The 20,249-nt window shown below is 39.7% G+C and overlaps 1 protein-coding gene across 3 annotated transcripts in view; it reads left to right on the top strand.

Moving 5' to 3' along the window:
• Nucleotides 1-17,250, top strand: part of TANK (TRAF family member associated NFKB activator) — a 29,901-nt gene extending 12,651 nt beyond the window's left edge. For all 3 annotated transcript variants that reach the window (XM_055718575.1, XM_055718574.1, XM_027810680.2), the window contains 5 exons: nucleotides 5,348-5,527; nucleotides 6,796-6,872; nucleotides 9,091-9,209; nucleotides 10,832-11,415; nucleotides 15,753-17,250. In XM_055718575.1, the coding sequence (XP_055574550.1) occupies nucleotides 5,348-5,527; nucleotides 6,796-6,872; nucleotides 9,091-9,209; nucleotides 10,832-11,415; nucleotides 15,753-15,920 (1,128 nt within the window). In that variant the 3' untranslated portion in view covers nucleotides 15,921-17,250. The remainder of the gene's footprint in view (nucleotides 1-5,347; nucleotides 5,528-6,795; nucleotides 6,873-9,090; nucleotides 9,210-10,831; nucleotides 11,416-15,752) is intronic.
• The last annotated feature ends 2,999 nt before the right edge of the window (nucleotides 17,251-20,249 follow it).

Raw genomic sequence — 20,249 nt, 5'->3', positions numbered from 1 at the left:
TCATAAAATGTTTTGGGGTTTTGTGGGGGTTTTCTGTTCACATTCTTCTTCACTGAAAGAGGTGAGTGGACCAGATTGGCTTGGTGGTCAGTACCAAACTATGTACAAGATTATGAGCTTTTTTCAGTCCCCTGCTTGAGGACCTAAACTGCTGCCTGTTTTTGAGTACAGCCTGGCTAAACTTTATTAACTAGGAAGAATGTGGCTCCAGTTACTGTTTCAGAGCCAAAGCTGACCAGCAAACAGAAAACCTTAGTAATGAAATTAGACAATGTCAAGTAAAGCTGCTTCTGCATGCTGTTTTTAGTATGTCAAACATGAGAATCCTTGTAAATGCCATAAAACATGAAGCCAAAGTCGGTATCTGTGACAAGAAAACATGCTCATGTTCATGTTTCCCTGAATCAAGAACCTCAATATTAAACACTGTGTGGCATTCGTTGCTTGGAATTTCTGGTGCCATGAAAAAGAGGAGGAAACTGAGTGTCAGGAATGAATGATCCATATTGTATACAAAACTTCATTCTGCAATAAATGTTTAGGTCTTTTTTTGAAGCAGAGGAATAGCAGATGTATAGTAGTCATCTTTGTGCTCAAAATTATGGTGCTAAAATGACTTAGGTAACTAAGCTACTGCAGCAGTCTTGTAGAGTTGTGTGTTCCAGTCAATACCAGCTTCTCTAATGTCACTTTGTTTCCTATCTTTGATGCAAAGAAAGCAGTACTTCACAATTTTATGCTAGCTGACGATTTTATGCGTTTAGCTGTTCTTTGATGCTGGTGTGATGTATGCAGTAGGATTAGTTAGGCCATGCTACCTGATAAAAGAAATTCTGGTACCAGTAGCCTTTTTTCTTGTTGCTTCATCAGTTTAAGCTATCTTTACCCAATAATACAGAAGAGTTTGTGGTTAAACTGTTAAAAGTTACAGTTAATATTCCCTGAGACCACTTATAGTAGTAGATCATCACTTGAACAGTATTATTCCTTGAAACCATCTGATAGTTTGTTTATTCCAGAAAGCCAGTGAAACAGGCCATTATAGCACACTTCAGGAAAAAATAAAGGGACCTGCCTTTGCAGCAGTACAGTCTGGGCACTGGCTGGCTGTGGAGCAGCTCTGCTGGAAATGAGCGGGGGTCTTGTTAGGCAGCAAGCTGAACATAAGCCAGCAGTGTATCCTGGCAGAAAAGGGACAACAACTTCCTGGGCTGTATTAACAGAACACAGCTCACACACCCAGGCAAGCAAGTATCTCCTTCTATTCAGCATTCATTGGACTGCATCTAGAACACTAGTTTGGGGACCTCCAGTACAGGAAAGCCATTGATAAACTAGAGTGAGTTCAGCAGAGGCCCCACTAAGGTAGTCGGGGGCCTGAGTACATACTCCATGCGAAGAAGCTGCAGAAACTGGACTTGTCCAGCCTTCAGGGGAAGCTAATAGCTTTCCAGTATCTACACTGAGGTTATCAGGCAAGTGGAGCCAAGTTCTTTAATGGTGCTGCATAGCAAGAGGATGAGAGACAATGGGCAGTTGAAACATGAAAGGTTCAAACTGGGCATAACAGAAAACTTCTCACTGTGAGGACAGCTAGGCATTGGAAAAGGTTGCCCAGAGAGGCTGTGCAGTCTCCATCCTTTGGGAATTCAAGATGAAACTGAGTAACCTGATCAGACATCATAACTGACCCTGCTTTGATTAGGAGCTAGAGAACCCTTGAGGTTCCTTCCAGCTTGAATTGTCCTCTGATCCTATAAAGTCTTGCCAAAAGAAAAGATGTTGATCTATTCATAATACAGATGTAACCTCTTTGGTGGCTCCTAATATCAGCATGTGTAAAAGATCCACTGTGTGGCCAAGTACTTAAATGAGCAGGTATGACCTGTGTGACACACTTATTTGTCATGGCATTAGTATTATAAACTTCAACTAGTTTATAAATGTTTCCACATTGTTGCAAACACCCAAACTCAGTCAGTATTAGAAACTGTAAGATCGTCAATCTGTGAAGGGCTGTATTATTGAAAGATCCCAAATGTGTAATCATTTCTGCAGTGGTTTTCCTGATGTCGTACCCTGACGGTGCATAAGAATGATGATTTGCATCAGTGTACTGATACATCTTTGTTGCAACATGTTGTATGGCTTTTTTCACATTGGTTCCCATGTGGCTTTTCTTACGGCTTGCTTAAATCTTGTCCCCAGTTCCTCAGGAGAGTGTAGGAGAAATGGGAGAGAACTACTTATTACTGCAGTGCTCCCAGTTATCTAGAAGGTTTTGAAAACCCACATGTTATTTGGGGCTGTAATAGTCCCAAACAGATAAAAGTATGTGTGTGTAGACCGATGCTATATCACAAGCTTAGTGAAGGAGTTATCTTAATGTCCTTAAGATTAAGTTCTTCAAGGGCAAGTGTTGTCTTTGACATAAGCTTTTTCCTAGGTGTCTGGATTTCCAGGAAATAATTTTCAAAGGAAAATACAGGAGAAGCTGCATCCCATTGGCTTTTTAAATAGGAAATGGCATTTGACCATGGGATGGTCAGACTAGATACAAAGAATATATTTTTTACAGTGAGGGTGGTAAAACACTGGAACAGGTTGCCCAGAGAGGTGGTAGATGCCCCATCCCTGCAAACATACTAGGTCAGGTTGGACGGGGCTCTGAGCAACCTGATCTAGTTGAAGATGTCCCTGCTTATTGCGGGGGGGGTTGGACTAGATGACCTTTAAAGTTCCCTTCTAACCCAAAGTATTCTGTGATTCTAATGTTTGGGAATCCTCTGACCAAGTAATGGCTCAGTGGTAGCTTTGATTTTTCAGTTCTGTGAACCCACACCATAGAATATCACTGCCTTCCTATTCCTGGAATGGCAAAAAGCGGTTTCCCATACTAAGCTACTGTGACTTTGTAGTCTTTAAAGAATATGGAAAAGGTATATAGTTCAGCGTATAGTTCAAATTATGTTCAGCATCTGGTCCTGCTATAACTTTCTTCAAAGTATTTTCAGATCTGTTAAGAATACTTCTATGCATGTCTCCATCTCCTCTTAACATAAATTGTTTTTTTTCCCTACGTCACTAGGTATGGTTGTCTTTTCTCATCCATGAGATACTTCCTTAACTTGCTTTGAACCTTCTGTGCCTCACAGTACTGTAATTCTTCCTAGTGTTCATGTTGTGCCATTTGAGAAAATTATATCTAGCTGCTGCAGCATCAGTTATAGAAGATGATGTATAGGTTCTTTAGCCTAAAATCTTCAGTCATCTTGTTTGGTTGGGTTTTTTCCAGAACTGTATCAAAAAATCTTTCTCCTTTTTTTCTCTTTTGCTGTTTGGTTGGGTTTTTTTCATCTGCTTCCCTGGATTCTTACCTACCATGATGTATACAGATTCTGCACTAGAAGAGTATAGAAAGTGTTTCATGGTCTGTGGTAGGACTATGCATACGTTCCCCACACCACCTGCCAGAAGTGCAAAGCATGGAAGAAGGTTTAGGATTAAGGAGTTTTGCAGGGATATAAACATCTTTTGATATATTCAAAAATATTTTGAAACCACTGAGCAGAAGAGGCTTAATCTGGATCCCTGAGATGCCACCCAAGACCAGAGTTGCATTGAAGCTTTTACCAAAGGTTTACTATTCAAAGTCACAATTGAAACTAAAGAAAAAGAACAATGCCTTCAAACCCATTTTTCTGTGATTTTTTTATCTAGCTAGTGTAACTTTCTGAGGCTAAACTGTTGTGTCAGCTGCAGATACACACATCTACGCCTAACCACCCAGTGTCTCTGTATACCAGCCCTGGACTCATCCCTATGTGGCTATCATTGTCTAATAGAGTACTCCCTACCTACCTAATCTCCAAAGGCAAAACTTCACCCTATTTAGGTCCCATTTGTAAATAAAACAAATGTTCTTGAAAAAGCACTCATTTGTTGTTTCTTCCTCCTCACCTTGCTTTACCTGTCTATAGACTTGTCTGCTGCATTTCAGTTACATTACTTCCTGCAGAGTTAACCCTTTGAGCTTATTTCTCTTGCAGAGAGGCATAGGGCTTCAGGCCACTTTTTTTGCCAGTTGATACAGTTCAAGATCAATGTTTCTATAGATTTCATAAACTGACAGCTGTAAGGTTTTTATAACCACTGGTTTTAATCATAAGTTGTTTCTTGAAAATTATCCAAGAACTATATGCATATTTAAAAAATTGTTCCTTATATTCTTCTTCATTCCACCAAAAAGCCTGCATACAGAAAAATGCCATGAATTACCAAATGGATAGTTAAAGTGGGGCAAGCCATTGCTTTTTATTTCACAAGTCTTCATAGCATTGCAATATTTGCAATGTAATCCTGGTTATACACAGAAACTGGAGGACAAGAGGCTGGAGAGCAGCCCCAGAGAAAGAGTTCTGGGTGTTTGGGTTGATGGCAAGTTGAATATGAGCGAACAGTGTGCTGGCAGCCAAAAGGGCTGTGCCCTTGAGTGCATCAAGCATAGCATAGCCAGTCAAGGGAGATGATTGTCCCACCCAACGCTGTACTGGTACAGCCCCACCTCAAGTACTGTGTGCAGTTTTGGGCACCTCAATATAAGGACATCAGACTATTAGAGTGTGTCCAGAGGAAGGCAACCAAGATGGTGAAAGGCCTCCAGGGCAAACTTACGAGGAGCAGCTGAGGGCACTTGGTTTGTTCAGCTTGGAGAAGGCTGAGCTACCTCATTGCAGTCTACAGCTTCCTCAAGGGGGGCAGTGGAGAGGGACGTGCTGATGTCCTCTCTCAGGTTACCAGTGGCAGGACATGAGAAGATAGAGTGAAGCTGCATCAGGGGAGATGCAGGCTGGACGTTAATAAAAAGTTCTTCACTGAAAGTTGGACTCGATGATCTTTATGGTTGCTTCCAACTTTAGATGTTCTATTATTCTGTAATTCTGTGATTCTCTTCTTGGGTCTGCTCAATTAAGGTAGCTTCAGAATATCATCTTCAAAATTGTTTAAGATTGATTGAAATTAATGAAATATTTTATATATTGTATATACAACATATTGTACATAAAATGTTAATGTAAATGATGCAGTAAATGAAGACACTTAATTTTTTATAAGCACTAATATGACTTTCAGAAATGCAGAACATACAGTTGAGTCGTCCTCTGTGATGAGTTACATCTATGTGTAGTGGTAGAAGGTCTTTACCCGTTTAATAATGTAATAAATAAGACTGACCCTTACTTATGTTGCAAAAGCTTAATTTAGCTTATTCCAGACTGCTGAATAGTGATATTCCACAAGCCTAAATTCTATTAATTGTACTGATGTTTCTAAAATTATTTTTTAGGAACAGTTAGAAAGTGAGAGCATGAAGTTGAAGCAACTCGAGGACAAAAATAATCAAAAGGAAAGGAAGCTTTTATCTATTATTTCAAACCAAGAAGATAAAATAAGAACTCTGAAAAGCAAATTGAAAGAATTAAATGAAGCACAAAAGGGTATGCAGATGCCAACGTATAAAAGGGAGGTAAGATAAGAAACCAAGTAGAGATAAAATGAAAAAAACAAATATTTGTAAATTATTACTTCTTTCAAACATGTTTATGCTAATTAAGAAACTGATTTTAAATTTCAGCTTTGTATAATTACTAGGAAATTGTTAAAGTATATCAAGCACATGCGGAACACGAAACTATTAAATACATATTTGTTGGTTTGTGTGCAAATTATTTTACAGTTTGTCATTAAAATGTTAGTATTTGTGAAAACTCCAGATTAGCATTTCTGTTTTATAATTTTCAGTTGGAAGTTTTCACCAAGATTGAGTTGATTTTTTCACTTTTATGCCAGCCCACGTTTGTTACAGAATAGCATCCAGAGTGCTACTCTGCCATTGCAGGATAGTTAGAGTGCAGTTACTGATGCGTCTCTAATCATGGAAATATATTTTAGCTGGCTAATTTAGAGTGAACATAGGTAAGGGTAGGAGCGCAGCAACACATAGCTTGTTGCTGTTAGAGTTCTGCTGTGGCAAGCCTTTGTAACACATGTTGCTATGTATAAGGCAGCTCAAACCTTCCTACAAGGAGCTGCAGTTGCACTTCAGTGCAAGGAAAGGCAAAACCGGTCGGCTGTGGGTCTTTGATTATAAAGATATATATCATCATTGAAATCAGCTGATTTGGCAGACATATGATCAAGTCCTGTGTCTGATTTGGAGCACATATGAACTACCTAGGCCATCTGGTAATGTAAATCTAGTGGAACTGCAGCTTAATGTCTGGTTATTATAAAAACTTTCCTTAATGCCTGGCAGATTTACAACTCTGTAATACTAGAGGGAACCACAAGGTGGTAGTCAAAGTTAGTAACTTACTTAAAAACCCGCTAGCGCTCTTGACATACTAGCTTGTGATGTGTTCATTGAAAATTTCAGTGAATAAATTGATTTTTAAGAGCTAAAATAGCTGCATACCTCACTAACAAGCATATACACAATACATAATCTTACCTTATACATTTTTATATACAGAATTACCATCAAGCAATATTCTTAGAACCAGTTTTCTTTCAAGGGAGTATTAGCAAAGGAATGCTGCACTAAGTTGCTAAGTTAAACTAAAAATAGGAATTTCATACAAACAGTAAAAAAATTGCTTTTGTAATTTTGTGAATGTTATAAGAGCTTCCAGAAGGTCTAGGTGAAGGAATCCATGACATTCTTATTCATATTGGGAGTGAAAAGCAAAATGAATATGCTAACCTGTGATCAATATTTTCATATATTACTTCAAGGTGAAAAGTAAGAAAGTTGTTCCAGATAAGCCTGAATTATCTGCAGGTATCTCTGGTATTTCAGCTGTGCCTGAAAGGTAAATATCTTTGCAGCATTTTTTATTTGCTTTTAATTGTCTTTTCTGCTGTTAAGTAAGACCAGCTATTTCCCTCTTTTCTACACAGTACCTTAAAAGATGGATGGGGAAGGGGGGAGCAGCAGAGGTCAAAGAGCTGGTGTGGGAAGATAATACAGCCAGCAGCTATATGGAATCATAGCTGAGGCTTTGCAAGTATGTAAGGATAGGCTGGAAGAAAAATAGCCACTTATTTCAGCAGGAGGTTAAACTGTGGGAAACAGCAGTGGATGTTAATGCTGAGTTTTGGATAAGCATTAACTCCATTGCATTAACTCTCTTCAAAACAGGAATGTACAACCATAATGGATTAACTGATGGCAGCACAGCAGAGGAGCCTGTTGCGCTGCCAGGAGGAGGTCTGGTAGTCAGCATGAAGAAATAATTCTTGGCCTGATCCATCCTAAATGAGACAGTTTGAAACAGGTTTATCTGTAAGCAGAAGCCAGCCAGCCCTTGCTCTGACCAAGGGACCAAAAGCAGTACATTTCCTAAGCAAGTATTCCCTCTTCCGCCAGTGTTTTGGGAAGAATATTGAGCGAAGTCTTAGGTTTGCATTTTTCACAGAATAGGCAGTAATATCACTTTTAACCATTTTGCTGAGGTCAAGTAGAAGGTTCTCTAGGTGCGGCTAGGAGAGTATTAGGGTAGGGAGAAGTATCATAAATTCTTGCTGTCTTCTTATATTCTTGCCTAGGTATCTGCTTTTGGCCACTCTCAGACATAAGCTAGGTGAACTAGGTGGATGTTTAGTCTGACTCATTACTGCTTTATGATAAGAAAGAGAGGAAATACGACTGTGATGGGATAAACACTTTTTTGTCTTTACTGATTTATACCTAAAAAATTAAAAACCTTGACCTGTCTTCTGTCTTCCTGCTCTCAAATAGCTCCCTTACTTTACTCTTTTCTTGGAAAGAGGTATGTGACTGGTAAGATTACTGGTAATCTTACAGTAGTAAGATGATAGTACCACAAATATCTAGCAAATTGAGATTGATTCATTCATTTAATCAGATGTATATTTTAAAGCTCCAATTAGAAACTTGTGTTGAGTCTTTTTTGATTTCTTATTTATCAAAACACCTAAAAAATGGTCAGAATGTAGGTGTTAACAATAGCAACTTTAACTCCCTGTAGATATTTTTTTTCAAATGAGATACAATAGACATTTGTGTCTTCAAAAAGAAGAACACAGCAGAAGTAGGGAACACAGCTCACGATGTTGCTGTTTGCTATATGAATAAGCAATGAAAGGGCAAACAATTCACTGGAGTAAAAAAAATCTCTTTTGAGTTCCTTTGACACAAAGATGCAAAAAAGAACACAAATCCAACTTCACTTTTTCATCCTTGAAGTTCATTTTATAAAATCCATGATATTGTGCGTAGAAATATAAATTACTCAGCAAGTTTGTCAGAATTTCACAATGGAGTTTTATGAGTGCATCAGTAACTAAATAATGTAGTGCCTTTGGGCAAACAAAACTCACACCAGTATGAAGAACTGTTTTTACCATTGTCAGTGTACATAACTAAATACCAAATGTCCATATGATACTCTGGAAAATATATAATTTTTAAAATCCCTCAAAATAAAAGGTAAAGTCTAGTGATACTGTATAAACAGGGAAGAAATGAGTTCATGATCCCCTCTCCAAAATGACATGTAGACAGAGAAGGAATGCTTGTTTGTTCCTTCTCCTGCAAAGTCTGAAGCACACAGAAAACAATGGAGAACAGTTAATGTTCACAGCAGCAGCATCTTATTTTCCCTAGAATGAGACAGAAACAGTACCCTTGTGAAAGATAAGCTGTTCAATAAAATACCTGAGGGAACTGAAAGAAATGTAAAGGCTGGATTTTTATTTTTATTGCAGGGGGTGGGGGGGGACGTGGGCAGGGGGGGATGTCCTTGCAGGGTCAGGCCCTAAGCACAAATGTATGTGTGTATGTATGTGTATGGTATGACTAAACAGCTTTTTGACAACATTTTCTGTTCTCTTTTCTGCTTGCTTTTACTGAGGAGGACAAAAATATGTATACATATGTTGAGGAACAAGGTATCCAAAAAAAGTAGCTTACACTATTGTTTTTCTCTTGTTTGTGGGTGTGACTAGATTAAAGGTCACAACAAGCTGAATTGGTTGACTCTTCCGTTAACAATTTTGATCTTCCAGGGAGAATCTGGAGACTATTTTCCATGACATGAAAGAAGAGTGTCATCGGATATGTATGCTAGCCAAAGAACAAACAGACCAACTGAGTAAATTTAAGATAAAGCCAGAACCTGAAACTGGTAATATCATACTTAAGCTCTTATTGTGATTCAACTGTTTGAAAGCTTTGCTTTATATTTGAAAATACTGTAAATTACACATACATAGAAGTACTTCCACTGTTTACCATCTGCCTTTTTCAAGTCTGTTCACATGGTGCTCAGTATTTCACCAAGAAAATGCACCGCCAGTTTTGGCATTCTATGACGAATGCTCCAAATCACATGCTATAAAAGACAGTCATCACATCAATGGCTCTTGTAATTGTTTTGTCCCTTGGAGTGAGAGGCAAGCACTTACTACATGTGATATCCCATCATACTGTGTGAATGACAGCACTTGCTTGCTTTTAATTTAGCTGTCAGTTCAAAAGATGTCTGTTATGAATGTCTCTAGACCCATATCTGTTAGAGGAAAACTGCCGGACTGAGGAGAGTCAGAGAACTTATTTTCTAGACTTCCTTGTGCAGACTTTTGAATACTGTTTTGTTATATGGGACAAAAGCTTAATCCAACACTTCCTGAAAACAAAAGAAAGGTTTGATTTTTATTGCAACTGGAAGAGATCCTGAATGTCCAGTTCTACTTACATTTAATATAATGTAAGCTACTGTGGGTATTCCCTATTAGTTTTTCTTAACATTAGGATCAGACTCAAGTGATTTCAAAAAACACCTGCCAGATTTATATAGTTGAAGCAAAGGATACTGATGTCAGCACTCACTTCTAATTTAGGTTATACCATTAGTGAAGGTTTGTTACATGAAGTGCTAATATGTCGCTTGTGGCTTTGAATTGCTATGTCTGAACTCTGTTGTTATATTCTGATTGTACACTACTAAACTTGATTAGTTAGGGGTTTAGGTGGGAATTTTGGAGGATGCGTGCTTGGCAACTTATTTCAGAATGGATTTTTTTTCCTTAAATAAGCGCCTAACTCAACTGTGTTAAAAGCTATACATTATAACAGATTTAATCTGCTTGATTTCTGTTACTTCTTTACTACAATATCTGAGTGATGTCAGAAGGCTGCTGTACAGTAAATCTGTACTGAAGTTATTCTCTCACCTGATTAGGAGTAACCATGTATATTATTACAATTTTTCATAATACAGTGCTGAAAATGAAAGGGACAAAACAAAAGGAAAATATGGTCCCACTTCTCAAATGTTATTCAGTTTAAATATTTACGTAATTTGGAAACCAGTGGGAGTTTGGTACCTGAATACCTTCTAAAATTGTGTTCATGGTACCTAGCATGTTCTTGGCACCATGTGAAACGGTGTTGGTTCCAGCTTCTGTTTCTGCCAGAACACTTCAGTAAATATATGCATGTATGTGTTAAGAGTTTGGGACAACATAATTTTCAATAAAATGAAAATGTTTATAGCTATAAGCCAAAGAGAAATAGGATTATTAGAACAGAATTATTTCCTTTTATTTCTATTCTGGCAGGTTTGGTGTCAAAGCTAGTGTTTGTGAAAGAGAGCTATGCCTCAAACTGCTTTCAAAGAGAAAAAATAAAGGTTAAAAAGCCAATAAGGAAGATCAAAAGCCTCTCAGGAAAAATACCCCAATACCACACCTTCAGTAACTATACTTCAGTGGACTGTTTAATGTTTTCTTCATTCTTTCTTCACAGAAATACAGTTTTCCATGCCGATACAGTGTACTGATAAAACTGATGAACAAGCAGAAGAGCTTTTTAAGCCTCGGGTTATAAAGGATATAAATAGAGGTGCATCATGCATCACATCTATCACACCAAGAGGAGTGGGCCAAGATGAGGACAACAACTCTGTAGAATCACTTTCTAAATTTAATGTCAAGTTTCCACCTACAGACAATGACTCTGCTTTCTTGCAGAGCACTCAGGAAAAACCAACAGTTCCTTGTACTGGTATAGCTGAAAACATGCTTCAAGATCATCATTTTAACCTGGAGTACAGAGACCATGCTGTTAACCTCAGTAAATTGGAACCTAACTCATTTGAAGCTCGTGGAGTTGATCTCATGACCTCAGCTTTACAAAGCTTAACTACTGTTGACAGAACAAATGCCCCAGATCATGCAAACATGCCCATAGAAAATACCCATGACAAAATGTGTTTAAAAACAACAGACACTGGTTTCACTTTCGTACCTAAGCACACAAACCAGGGTGTACCTGAAGTAATCTTTTCTTCTTTAGAAGCTGCTGGGACAACCATCAGAGGTCCTCATCAGGTATCTTTCTATAAATACTGTACATTTCAAAAAATGATAATGATTCAGACAATCACTTTGCAAAAATCTTTGAGATAGGTTTAATATATTCCATGAGTATCTCATCAGTCTTTTTTTAAGACAGTCTCTCCTGTGAGTTCTTCTTCCTGATACTGAAGTATGTGCACAAGGCACTTTTCCAGTGAAAGGGCAGGAATTTAAGCACTCGATATGCTTGCACACAATATTCATTATGTTTAAATATTAATTGCTTCTGTGTCTATTTCAAAGCTGTCATTAATCGTAAGTTGCCCCCTAGATTGCTTGCTTTCTACCCTTGATCTCAGTTGAATGTGTCACATAATTGTTTCAATTGTTTTTAATGTACAGCAGGGAATATGACAAATGGACTAATTAAAAAGCTGAACAGATAAATACTTTCCTGAGGAAGAATTATCTACTTTTTATCTCAATCTGAGGTATAAATAGCACCCTATTCCTCCCCTCTAAGAAAACTTAAAATTTTTTGTTCATAGTTTATGCAGTCAAGAAGGAAAGCATATTTATTTTTTCAGATTAAGGGAAGTTCACTAAAATACTGTGGTTTAGGTTTCTGTAGGTACTTTGGCCTTGGATTTCACTTACAGCTACTTAAGTCCATGGGAGTTTCTGAAAGCAAGGCCCAGATGCAGAAAAACATTTCAGCAGGTTCTGATAATCAGGTCTCTGAATACTTTGTTTCTTTTGTGTAACAGCCTGTCCTAACCGAAATTGCTGGCAAAAGCAATGCACCTTTATAGACTGATTTTTTTCACATTTCTGTGGCTTTTCTCACACCTTACGAGAGGACAGCTTTTCAAGGAAAAGCGAATAGTGATATTTAGGAAATCTGTGAGGGTGGATTTGGTGTATTTTTACTGTTTACATTGATGTACCTTTGTGATCTTTGCTAATGGCAAGGTGCATGCAGCCAAAGAGCTTTACCTCTCAATTTGGCCACTGTATGTATGACATGCAAAACTAGCATTTGGGAAATGGCTGTAGACATGATAGCTTTGATGTTTCTTCTCCTAAAATGCACCCAGTCTAGTTTAATTTTCTATTGTAAACCAATTTTGATGAAAAGTTTAAAGCATGAGAAGTTTGTTGTTCTTCATCACTGTATTTTAAACTATAAGCATGATTTTTTAAAATATATTTTAAGTATCTATTTGTAATGTAGGAGATCTCAATTCTATACCAAGTTACTAATCACAGTTTTTGTTGTGCTTTATTTTTCATTGGATCCTCAGTTGAAGTTGTGACTGAGCTAAACAAATTAAACCATTTATTTTATCACTGGTAGAATTCCTGTGGAGCTGTGAAGCATTCACTCCATTGGTTGTTACTATCCTCTTTTTCTGTATTCCCTCTCCAGCTTGTTCTTTTAATAGTTAGGCTGTGTATTCATTTTTCAATAGATGGCACCCTGCATTGTATATTACAGCAAGTGAAACAGCTGGTATGTGATTATAAATTGATAGGGGAGTATGCAGCTTAAAAAGTAGAGAAGAATTGTGGTTGAATAGCAATTGGTTTGATCATTGGTATTTCTGCAAAATAAGGAAATTAATTTGGAGCCACCATTTAAAATATAAATGATCTACTTTGTGGAGAAGAATGCTAACTAATGCTAACACTTGGAGAAAAGAAAGCTCATGGTGAACTGTTTCAGTATTTGTGAGTCATATCTACAATATCACTGTAGAACACACAGGACGTTGATTAAAATGTTCTATCTTATCCAAAAGCTTGTTTGAAAGATGCCAATATTACTTCAGAATCCATTAAATATACATCTGTGTATATCAATATACATAAACATTCATCACCTTTATTCAGCTGCCTTCAAAAGAGGTTTTTAAGTATTTTTCCCAATGAATTGGACACAGGTTTATAGTTTTTTCTGACTTAATTGTGCTAAAGATTTGATTCACAGATAATGTATATGTAGGTTAAAATACTAATTTTTTTTTAAACTTACTTGCATACATGGCCTTTTGACTGCATTAACTTCAGCAAAATTTATGCTTAAACTTGTTCTTAGTATTTTTACCACCTTTCTAAGGAGTAGTTACGCTGCTTATGGCTCACATCATCCCTGCCACTGGTAAAGCTCTGATAGGGAGGAATTATATACCTGATTTTTTTTTTCCTAGTGTAGATAAAACTTTCAAGTATTTACTACATATGTTAACTTATAAAATGGAAAACCCCATAAATGCAATAGATTTGGCAACAGTAAGTTCTTGGAACTGCTCTCAGTTGCTGTAATAAATTTAGCTCTTTCCTTCTATGTGGATACTAAATGTGAAAACTCAGTACTGTTTTCTTAGGATGTAACTTTTTTAAAAAACATGTGACTGAAAAGAGCAGCAGATTAAAATAAACATGGATATTAGTGGACTTAGGATTTTACAGACTACGTTTAATGAAGGCTTGCATATAGATGCATGTGTTTATCAGTATTCACAGTTTGAGGGGGTTGTTTCCACCAAAAATATTTCTAAGAATGTTCATGATTTTAAAAGCAAATTATAGTCTATTGATCTTAATCTGAATATTAATGTTTTGGAAATGGAACATGTGCTTAAATATACCCTATTCTGACATGTTAAGAACGTACTCTAACACTCAGAGAAAGAAATGGAAGTTAAGTGCCTGCCTCAGTGGGTTGCTGTATGAGAACCTCCCCTTGTGCTTCCAATATTAGAAATCTTACCATGTCCTTTGTGGGGTTTTTACAATACTATTTTATGTTTTTGCAAATGGTGCTTTACATCATAGGGTATTAGAAACAAGTAATTCTAAACACATTTCTGTAGGGATGTTTTAAGTGTGTCAGTGTCTAGATAGATTTAATATGCAATTTACACCAGCAACATACAATAAGTAGACTCTTTGAGCTGAAAAAAGTGGTGTGATTGCACTTAATTACTAATTAGTCAATTTAATTATATGGATTGCTGACCATAATGAAAGACAGTAAATCTGCTATTGCTATCTGATAAGCTAAACACTGTTTAAATAGGGAATGGGCAGTAAATTGACTCCAGGAAGTTTAGCTGGTTTAAAAAGAAGGTTTAACCACTACGAAAAGCAGGTTAGTTGTACAGTGAGTTACCGTGGGAGGAATAAACAATAGATTCTAACTATTTGGCATGATTAAATTTGAATAAGAGCTGAAAATTAAAACTCTTGGGTAAGTATCAATAGCAAGAAATTTAAAACTTCCTAAGAAACTACTTTCTAAAGTATTCTTGCTTGCTTTTCCATGTGTGAGTGAAGCAAGAGAGGAGAAAACTGAGCCAAAAAAACTGTGGGACGTTCTTCTCTTCTAGGTTCCATCCCCACATAGAGCTTATACCAGCTTGCTGCCATTCTGTCTACTTCGCAGTCACAGCAGTATGCATTTAGTTTTCAATTTACTCAAAACCTAATTGTCCTGGCCATGTAAAATAACCATGTATTTATCTTGTGTTGCTAATACTAAAGTAATAAAATTTAATTTTTAACTTTACTTTGAAAACTGATAAAGACGTTTTCATTCCTTGTTTGTATGATGTTAAATAATTAGCATATGCTCTGATTTGAAGTATGTATCAGGCTGATGTCCCTTGAACTCCAATGTCAGGTAAACAGACTTGCTGGCTTTAACTAGTTCAGGGACCAAGAGCAGTATAGCTGCTGAACCAAATTTAGCATAGTTTACAGAATTGCCTGAATACATGGATAGATATTCAGATGGTCCATTACGATTAATGCTGTCATAGCAGAAGGAATCCCAAAACAGATTTTTTGAGACACATTTACACTAGAAGGCAGTCAGAGCAAATAAGTATCTTAAATCATATGACATTGCTCTAGTCATTTTGTAAGTAAACTGAAAACTAGTTATGTGTCAATACGAATATAAATAAAATATTATTCATATTAACTCTGTACAAGAAACATTTTATTCTAAGGTACAAATGCATTTTCTCATTTCTGTTAAATGATTATTATGTACTATGACTTCTACAGTAAAATACTGAAATGCAAAGTTAAAGGAAAGCTTTAAAACATATCTGACTGATACTACAGACTTTTGCTCATAGCAATATTTATCGTTAACAAATACCAAGGCATTTAAAGTGTTAGCAAGGATAGTATGTTTATAGAACTTAAAAAAATTGAAGTCCTATCCTGCTTTTCTTAAGTGAGAACTCTCTAGTTAGTGTCTCTGGCCAGGCAGGTGTAAAGGACATCTAGTTTTAAGAGGCAGGTATTCTTTTGTATAAATATAAACCACAGCAATAATAATTTTCTGTTTCTTTTAGCTCATTTGGCAGCCACAAGACAATGATTTGCTGGCACAAGCTTATACAGACTCTGAACTGAATCAGTGTGGAATATGTGAATTCTGTCGAGAAGTTTTCCCACCATCTATAACATCTAAGGAAGATTTTCTTCGGCATCTGAATTCCCACTTTAAAGTACAGTCTTAATGTATGAGAATTCAATAGTTCATTGGTTTTGCACAATTTGATTTTTTTATTCAATATATATGCTAAGAATTTAACAATTAAGATTTCTTGTAACAAGAATTCATGACTGAAATTGTCAGATAAGCACATTTTTAATTGTCTTTGACAAGGTAAAATGAAACTGTAAGTCACTCAGTACTGTAATTCACATTATTGCTTGTTATGCTTCAATATTACCTTTGAGAGTGATGTTAAACACCTTTCTTTTTCTTTTTCTTTTTTCTTTGCAATTAATCATTGCCTGAATAGGCCCAAAGTCATGATTATATTTATGAGTGTAGACCTGCAGGATTAACGCCTTAATCTGGCTGGGAAAATTGGTGTAATGCTAGGATGTTTTTTCTCAGTACCTAGCGGTATGATTATGTTCTCCTTGAAGTAAACAGGAAGAGAAGGACGCTCTCATTTTTCATTTCTGTTACAAAATTTCCAAATTTAACTTACAATAGTGAACCTCTTAATTCAGATTCTTGTAAAATCATCACAGTAACTGAATTGCCAGGTGTGCCAAAATTAGGACAGGCTTGTTCATGAGTGACATAAATGGTTGACTTTCCCAGATGAACTGTTTACTAGAGAGAGTAAGGAAAGACAGCACCTAAGTGACCCTTTTGCCAAAATGTAATGATGGCCATGTTTTGGATATCTGTTATGTGTTATTAAAAAGTCATGACTTTGTTCTTATACCTTTCTAGCATTAATAATCGTTAAAAATACTTTCATGGAAAAGGTTATATTAGTATGAAGGATATAGTGAGAAAAGGTTAAACTTTCCCTAAAATTAAGAATACCAAAGATTATTTACCTTTCCTTCTGGTCTGCTATGAAGGATTGCTCAAGTCTGTTACAGCCTAGAAAGGAAAGGGGAAAAACCAATCACCCAAATCTCAGTGGCTTCATTTTTAACCTGGATATACTCAGTGGCTTTCTCAGTGCAATTTAAATTTGTGTTTAGTTGAAACATTGCATTCTGATAATTTTCTGGATTCATTGGAATCAAATTAAAAAGTGGGGGTTCTTACTAGGCAAATTAATGAGAAAGGGTGACTTGGCGCTTTTTATATTTGAATTTGATAATTAGCATTAATATTTTCATAGCAGCAAAGCACAGGTTTCTCTTTTTAAAGATTTGTTTGCAGTTGAGCAATCTCTGGAAGAATTAACACCTGTATTTTTTTAGAAATTGATTTTTCTGCCATTATTTTCTCTATTTTAAATATCTCATGTTTTTGACTGCCTGTCAACAGAGTGTGCTGTAATAAACAGCAGTGTACACTGCATGTCTGCTTTATGACCTGGAGAAAGAGTTTGTTACTATTAACAGCTCTAAACCCCCGCCGGTACCCAGCGCTGAGGAGGATGCGTGCATCCCTGGACTCGCAGTACAGGCGTGTGAAGTACCTCCCCAGAGAGCACGGCTGGGGGTGGTTCCTGGGAGAGGCAGAAGTTCCAGGATTGGGAGGAGAGAAGGGGATTCGCACATCTCCAGCCAGCCCGACACAAAACCGATTTGTCCTCTCAACCGTGAAATTCGAGCTCAGGAGCTCACGTTATTAAGAGCTAACAAACTGCGAATCACCTTTAAAGAAAATGAAGTCATCTGTCCCTCCCCTCCCCGTGCAGGGACGTGTTTTCCCCAGGAGCAATTCTGCGGGCAGAGCAGGGACCCTGTGCCAGCCCGACCCCGCAATGGGGCACGGCTCTTTGTGGCTGGAGCCAGCCTGGTGGCCCCGCGGAGCTGCGGCCGCCCCTGCAGCCGGGGTGGGGGGGGGGGGCGGCGGGGGGACGCGCTTATCCAAAGCCTTGACCAGCAGAACCCATCCATCTCCCACTATGAGAGCTCCATCCTAGCGCGGCGTCTTGGGAAGCTGTTTAATTCTGCGCGCTGTTGCTGCCTGAGGGCGTGCAGATGAGCTCACCGGTGAGACCACTTCGAGGGGCACCGGTCTGGTTTAAAAATAAGTAAATAAATCTCATGCTAAGCAGTTGCGAGCGACCTGAAGTGGGAGGTGAGTGCGGTCCCTGAGTGGGCCCCGCTCATACAGCTTTCCTGGAGGAGGCTGCTGCTGCCAGCAGGGACATCTGCTTTATCGCACTCACCAGAGGAGGCTCGGTGTTCCTCCGCTCCCCCTTCCACACGAGCTCCACTCAGCAGAGGAGGATGAATCCAAAGGGGAAGGGGGATTTCATTAAAAATAATAATAAATCTGGAGGAAGGAGGTGGAACTTGGAAGAAGGCGCAGCAGACCCGCGCCAAGGTGCACTACCGGCCTCCGCCACCGCCGGGGCCCGCGGGCCGCCCCCGGAGCCCAGCGCGCCCGTAGGGGCTGCCAGGCCGTGCGCGGGGGGACGGTGCGCGGCGCCCGGAGCCCCGTGCCGGCGGCAGCGCTAGTCCTGCCCCCAAAGCGAGGAAGCAAACCGCTGTCCTGCCTGGTCGGGGGGGTGTGCAGCCCGCAGCCTGCTGCGAGGGCTCGGTGCCGGCGGCCGGGTAGAACACATGTAGCTCCTCTGCCTCCCCGGCTAACTCGACAGCTGCTGGTAGCTCCAGTAATTAGACTGTCAGTGCTTGTTAGAGGAGAGGAAAATGCTCCTATGACAGATTCCGCGAGTCCTCTGTTTTTTAAGATCTCACAGAAATCACCAGAGCATTAACTGAGATCTCTTATTTCTCTGGAAATAAGCAGGGAAGAAGTTCCCCCTGCCACCTCGCACTCCAATCAGAGCTCTCTTCCGACTCCCATCAAACACGGTGAATTCACCCTGAGGAGGCTCAGGAGAAGTTACCTTCCTTCCCTGCCTGCCCAAGCGGAAGAGAGAGCTTCCCGGCCGTATGAACGTACTTTTAAACCCCCCTCCTCATATTGCTGAATTTAACTAAACAGGTAACTCAATAGAAATGCAGACTTTTCTCCATTAAGTGAGCGGAGGAGTCGCTCCACACACGATCCTTACTCATTCGAAATAATGTTAATTCAGAGGATGCTCAAGGAGGGCTGTTCCCCCTTACGAACAAAAGCACCGGAGGATCAAGCCGAGATGCTCCTACCCCCCACCCATGGTTCACTCAGCAGATGAGACTCAGAGGCGGCGATTTCTTTTCCTCCCTACCGTACATTCCCCTTTCCCCCGCAATCATACAAGGTTAACTCAACAGAGGAGTCTCAATCCAAATGGCAACTGGGATTGCATTTAAAAAAAAAAAAAAAACTGAAGGAAGGGGGAGAAAAAAATCAGAAATAGGGAAAGAAAAGAGAAAAAGCAGCAGGCTGATTACGAGGTGTCAAAACTGCCAGGAGCAAGAAGGTGATAGCAATCAGGGGTGAGAAGAGTGCGCCATTCGTGCGGGGCAGCTAATTATCCGTCTCATTTGAGAAGAGCAGCATTCGAGGCAGCAGCGTTCGCCTGCTGAACGGTGACAGATTGGCGCGGAGGAGAGGGGAGGTGTTAAAACAATGGAGCCGGGCTTGCGAGCGCTGCTGCATGCTAATCAGCCCGGCCTCCTTCCTTCCTTCCTTCCTTCCTTCCTTCCTTCCTTCCCTCCTTCCCTCCCTCCGCCTGCCTGCCGCGATCCCTCCTTCTCCCTGTCCGCACGGCAACCCAGCATCACCGGGCCCCTGCGCAGCACCCGTACCGCACCCGGCATAGGTGGTGACCCGGGGGAGTCCCGGCGGGACCGCGGGCGGGGCAGGCGGCACCCGGCGGGATCTGGCAGGCTGATGGATATCGGTGGTAGATTGCAGACCTCGCCCTCGGTGCCCAGGCTGCCAGGAGCCCGTCAGTATGTGTCCCCACAACGGGCAGATGCGAGGAGCAACTCGTACGAGCCCTGTGGGTGCCTTACACCGATACCCAGGCTCCCTCTTCCCCGCACGGGGCCAGGCGCCCGCCGGCAGCGCAGCCGTGGTGCCCAGCAAGAGACGCCCTCCCGCAGAAGCCCCAGAGCAGGCCCGCAAAGGTGCGGGAGACACAGAGCTGTGCCAATTACTGATGGACTCCGGGGGCTCCGTTGCCCTCTTAGCTCTCCACAGTCACTGGAGTCCCGAACGCTAAACGTGTTGTAAGCAAGTTGTACGGCCCCTGTTCCGACGCCGCCTTTTGCCTCTCGGATTGCTTAGTCTTGCAAGCCTGAATGACCGCCTACCCAGTTTGCACCCTGTGAAGAGGGACAAAAAGGACTGGCCTTCCCGCGGACCAGCAACAACCGTTCCCGTTTATAAACAGTGCGACAGGGTCTGCAGAGAAAGGAGAAATGCTTTGGCGGGATTGCTTTGGCCCTGGCTTTCCCAGCAA

This window comes from Falco cherrug, chromosome 8 (assembly GCF_023634085.1).
Source record: "Falco cherrug isolate bFalChe1 chromosome 8, bFalChe1.pri, whole genome shotgun sequence".
In the NCBI taxonomy this organism is placed as follows: Eukaryota; Metazoa; Chordata; class Aves; order Falconiformes; family Falconidae; genus Falco; species Falco cherrug.
Note: the sequence above shows the minus strand (reverse complement) of the source record. Positions and strands in the feature narration are given on the sequence as shown.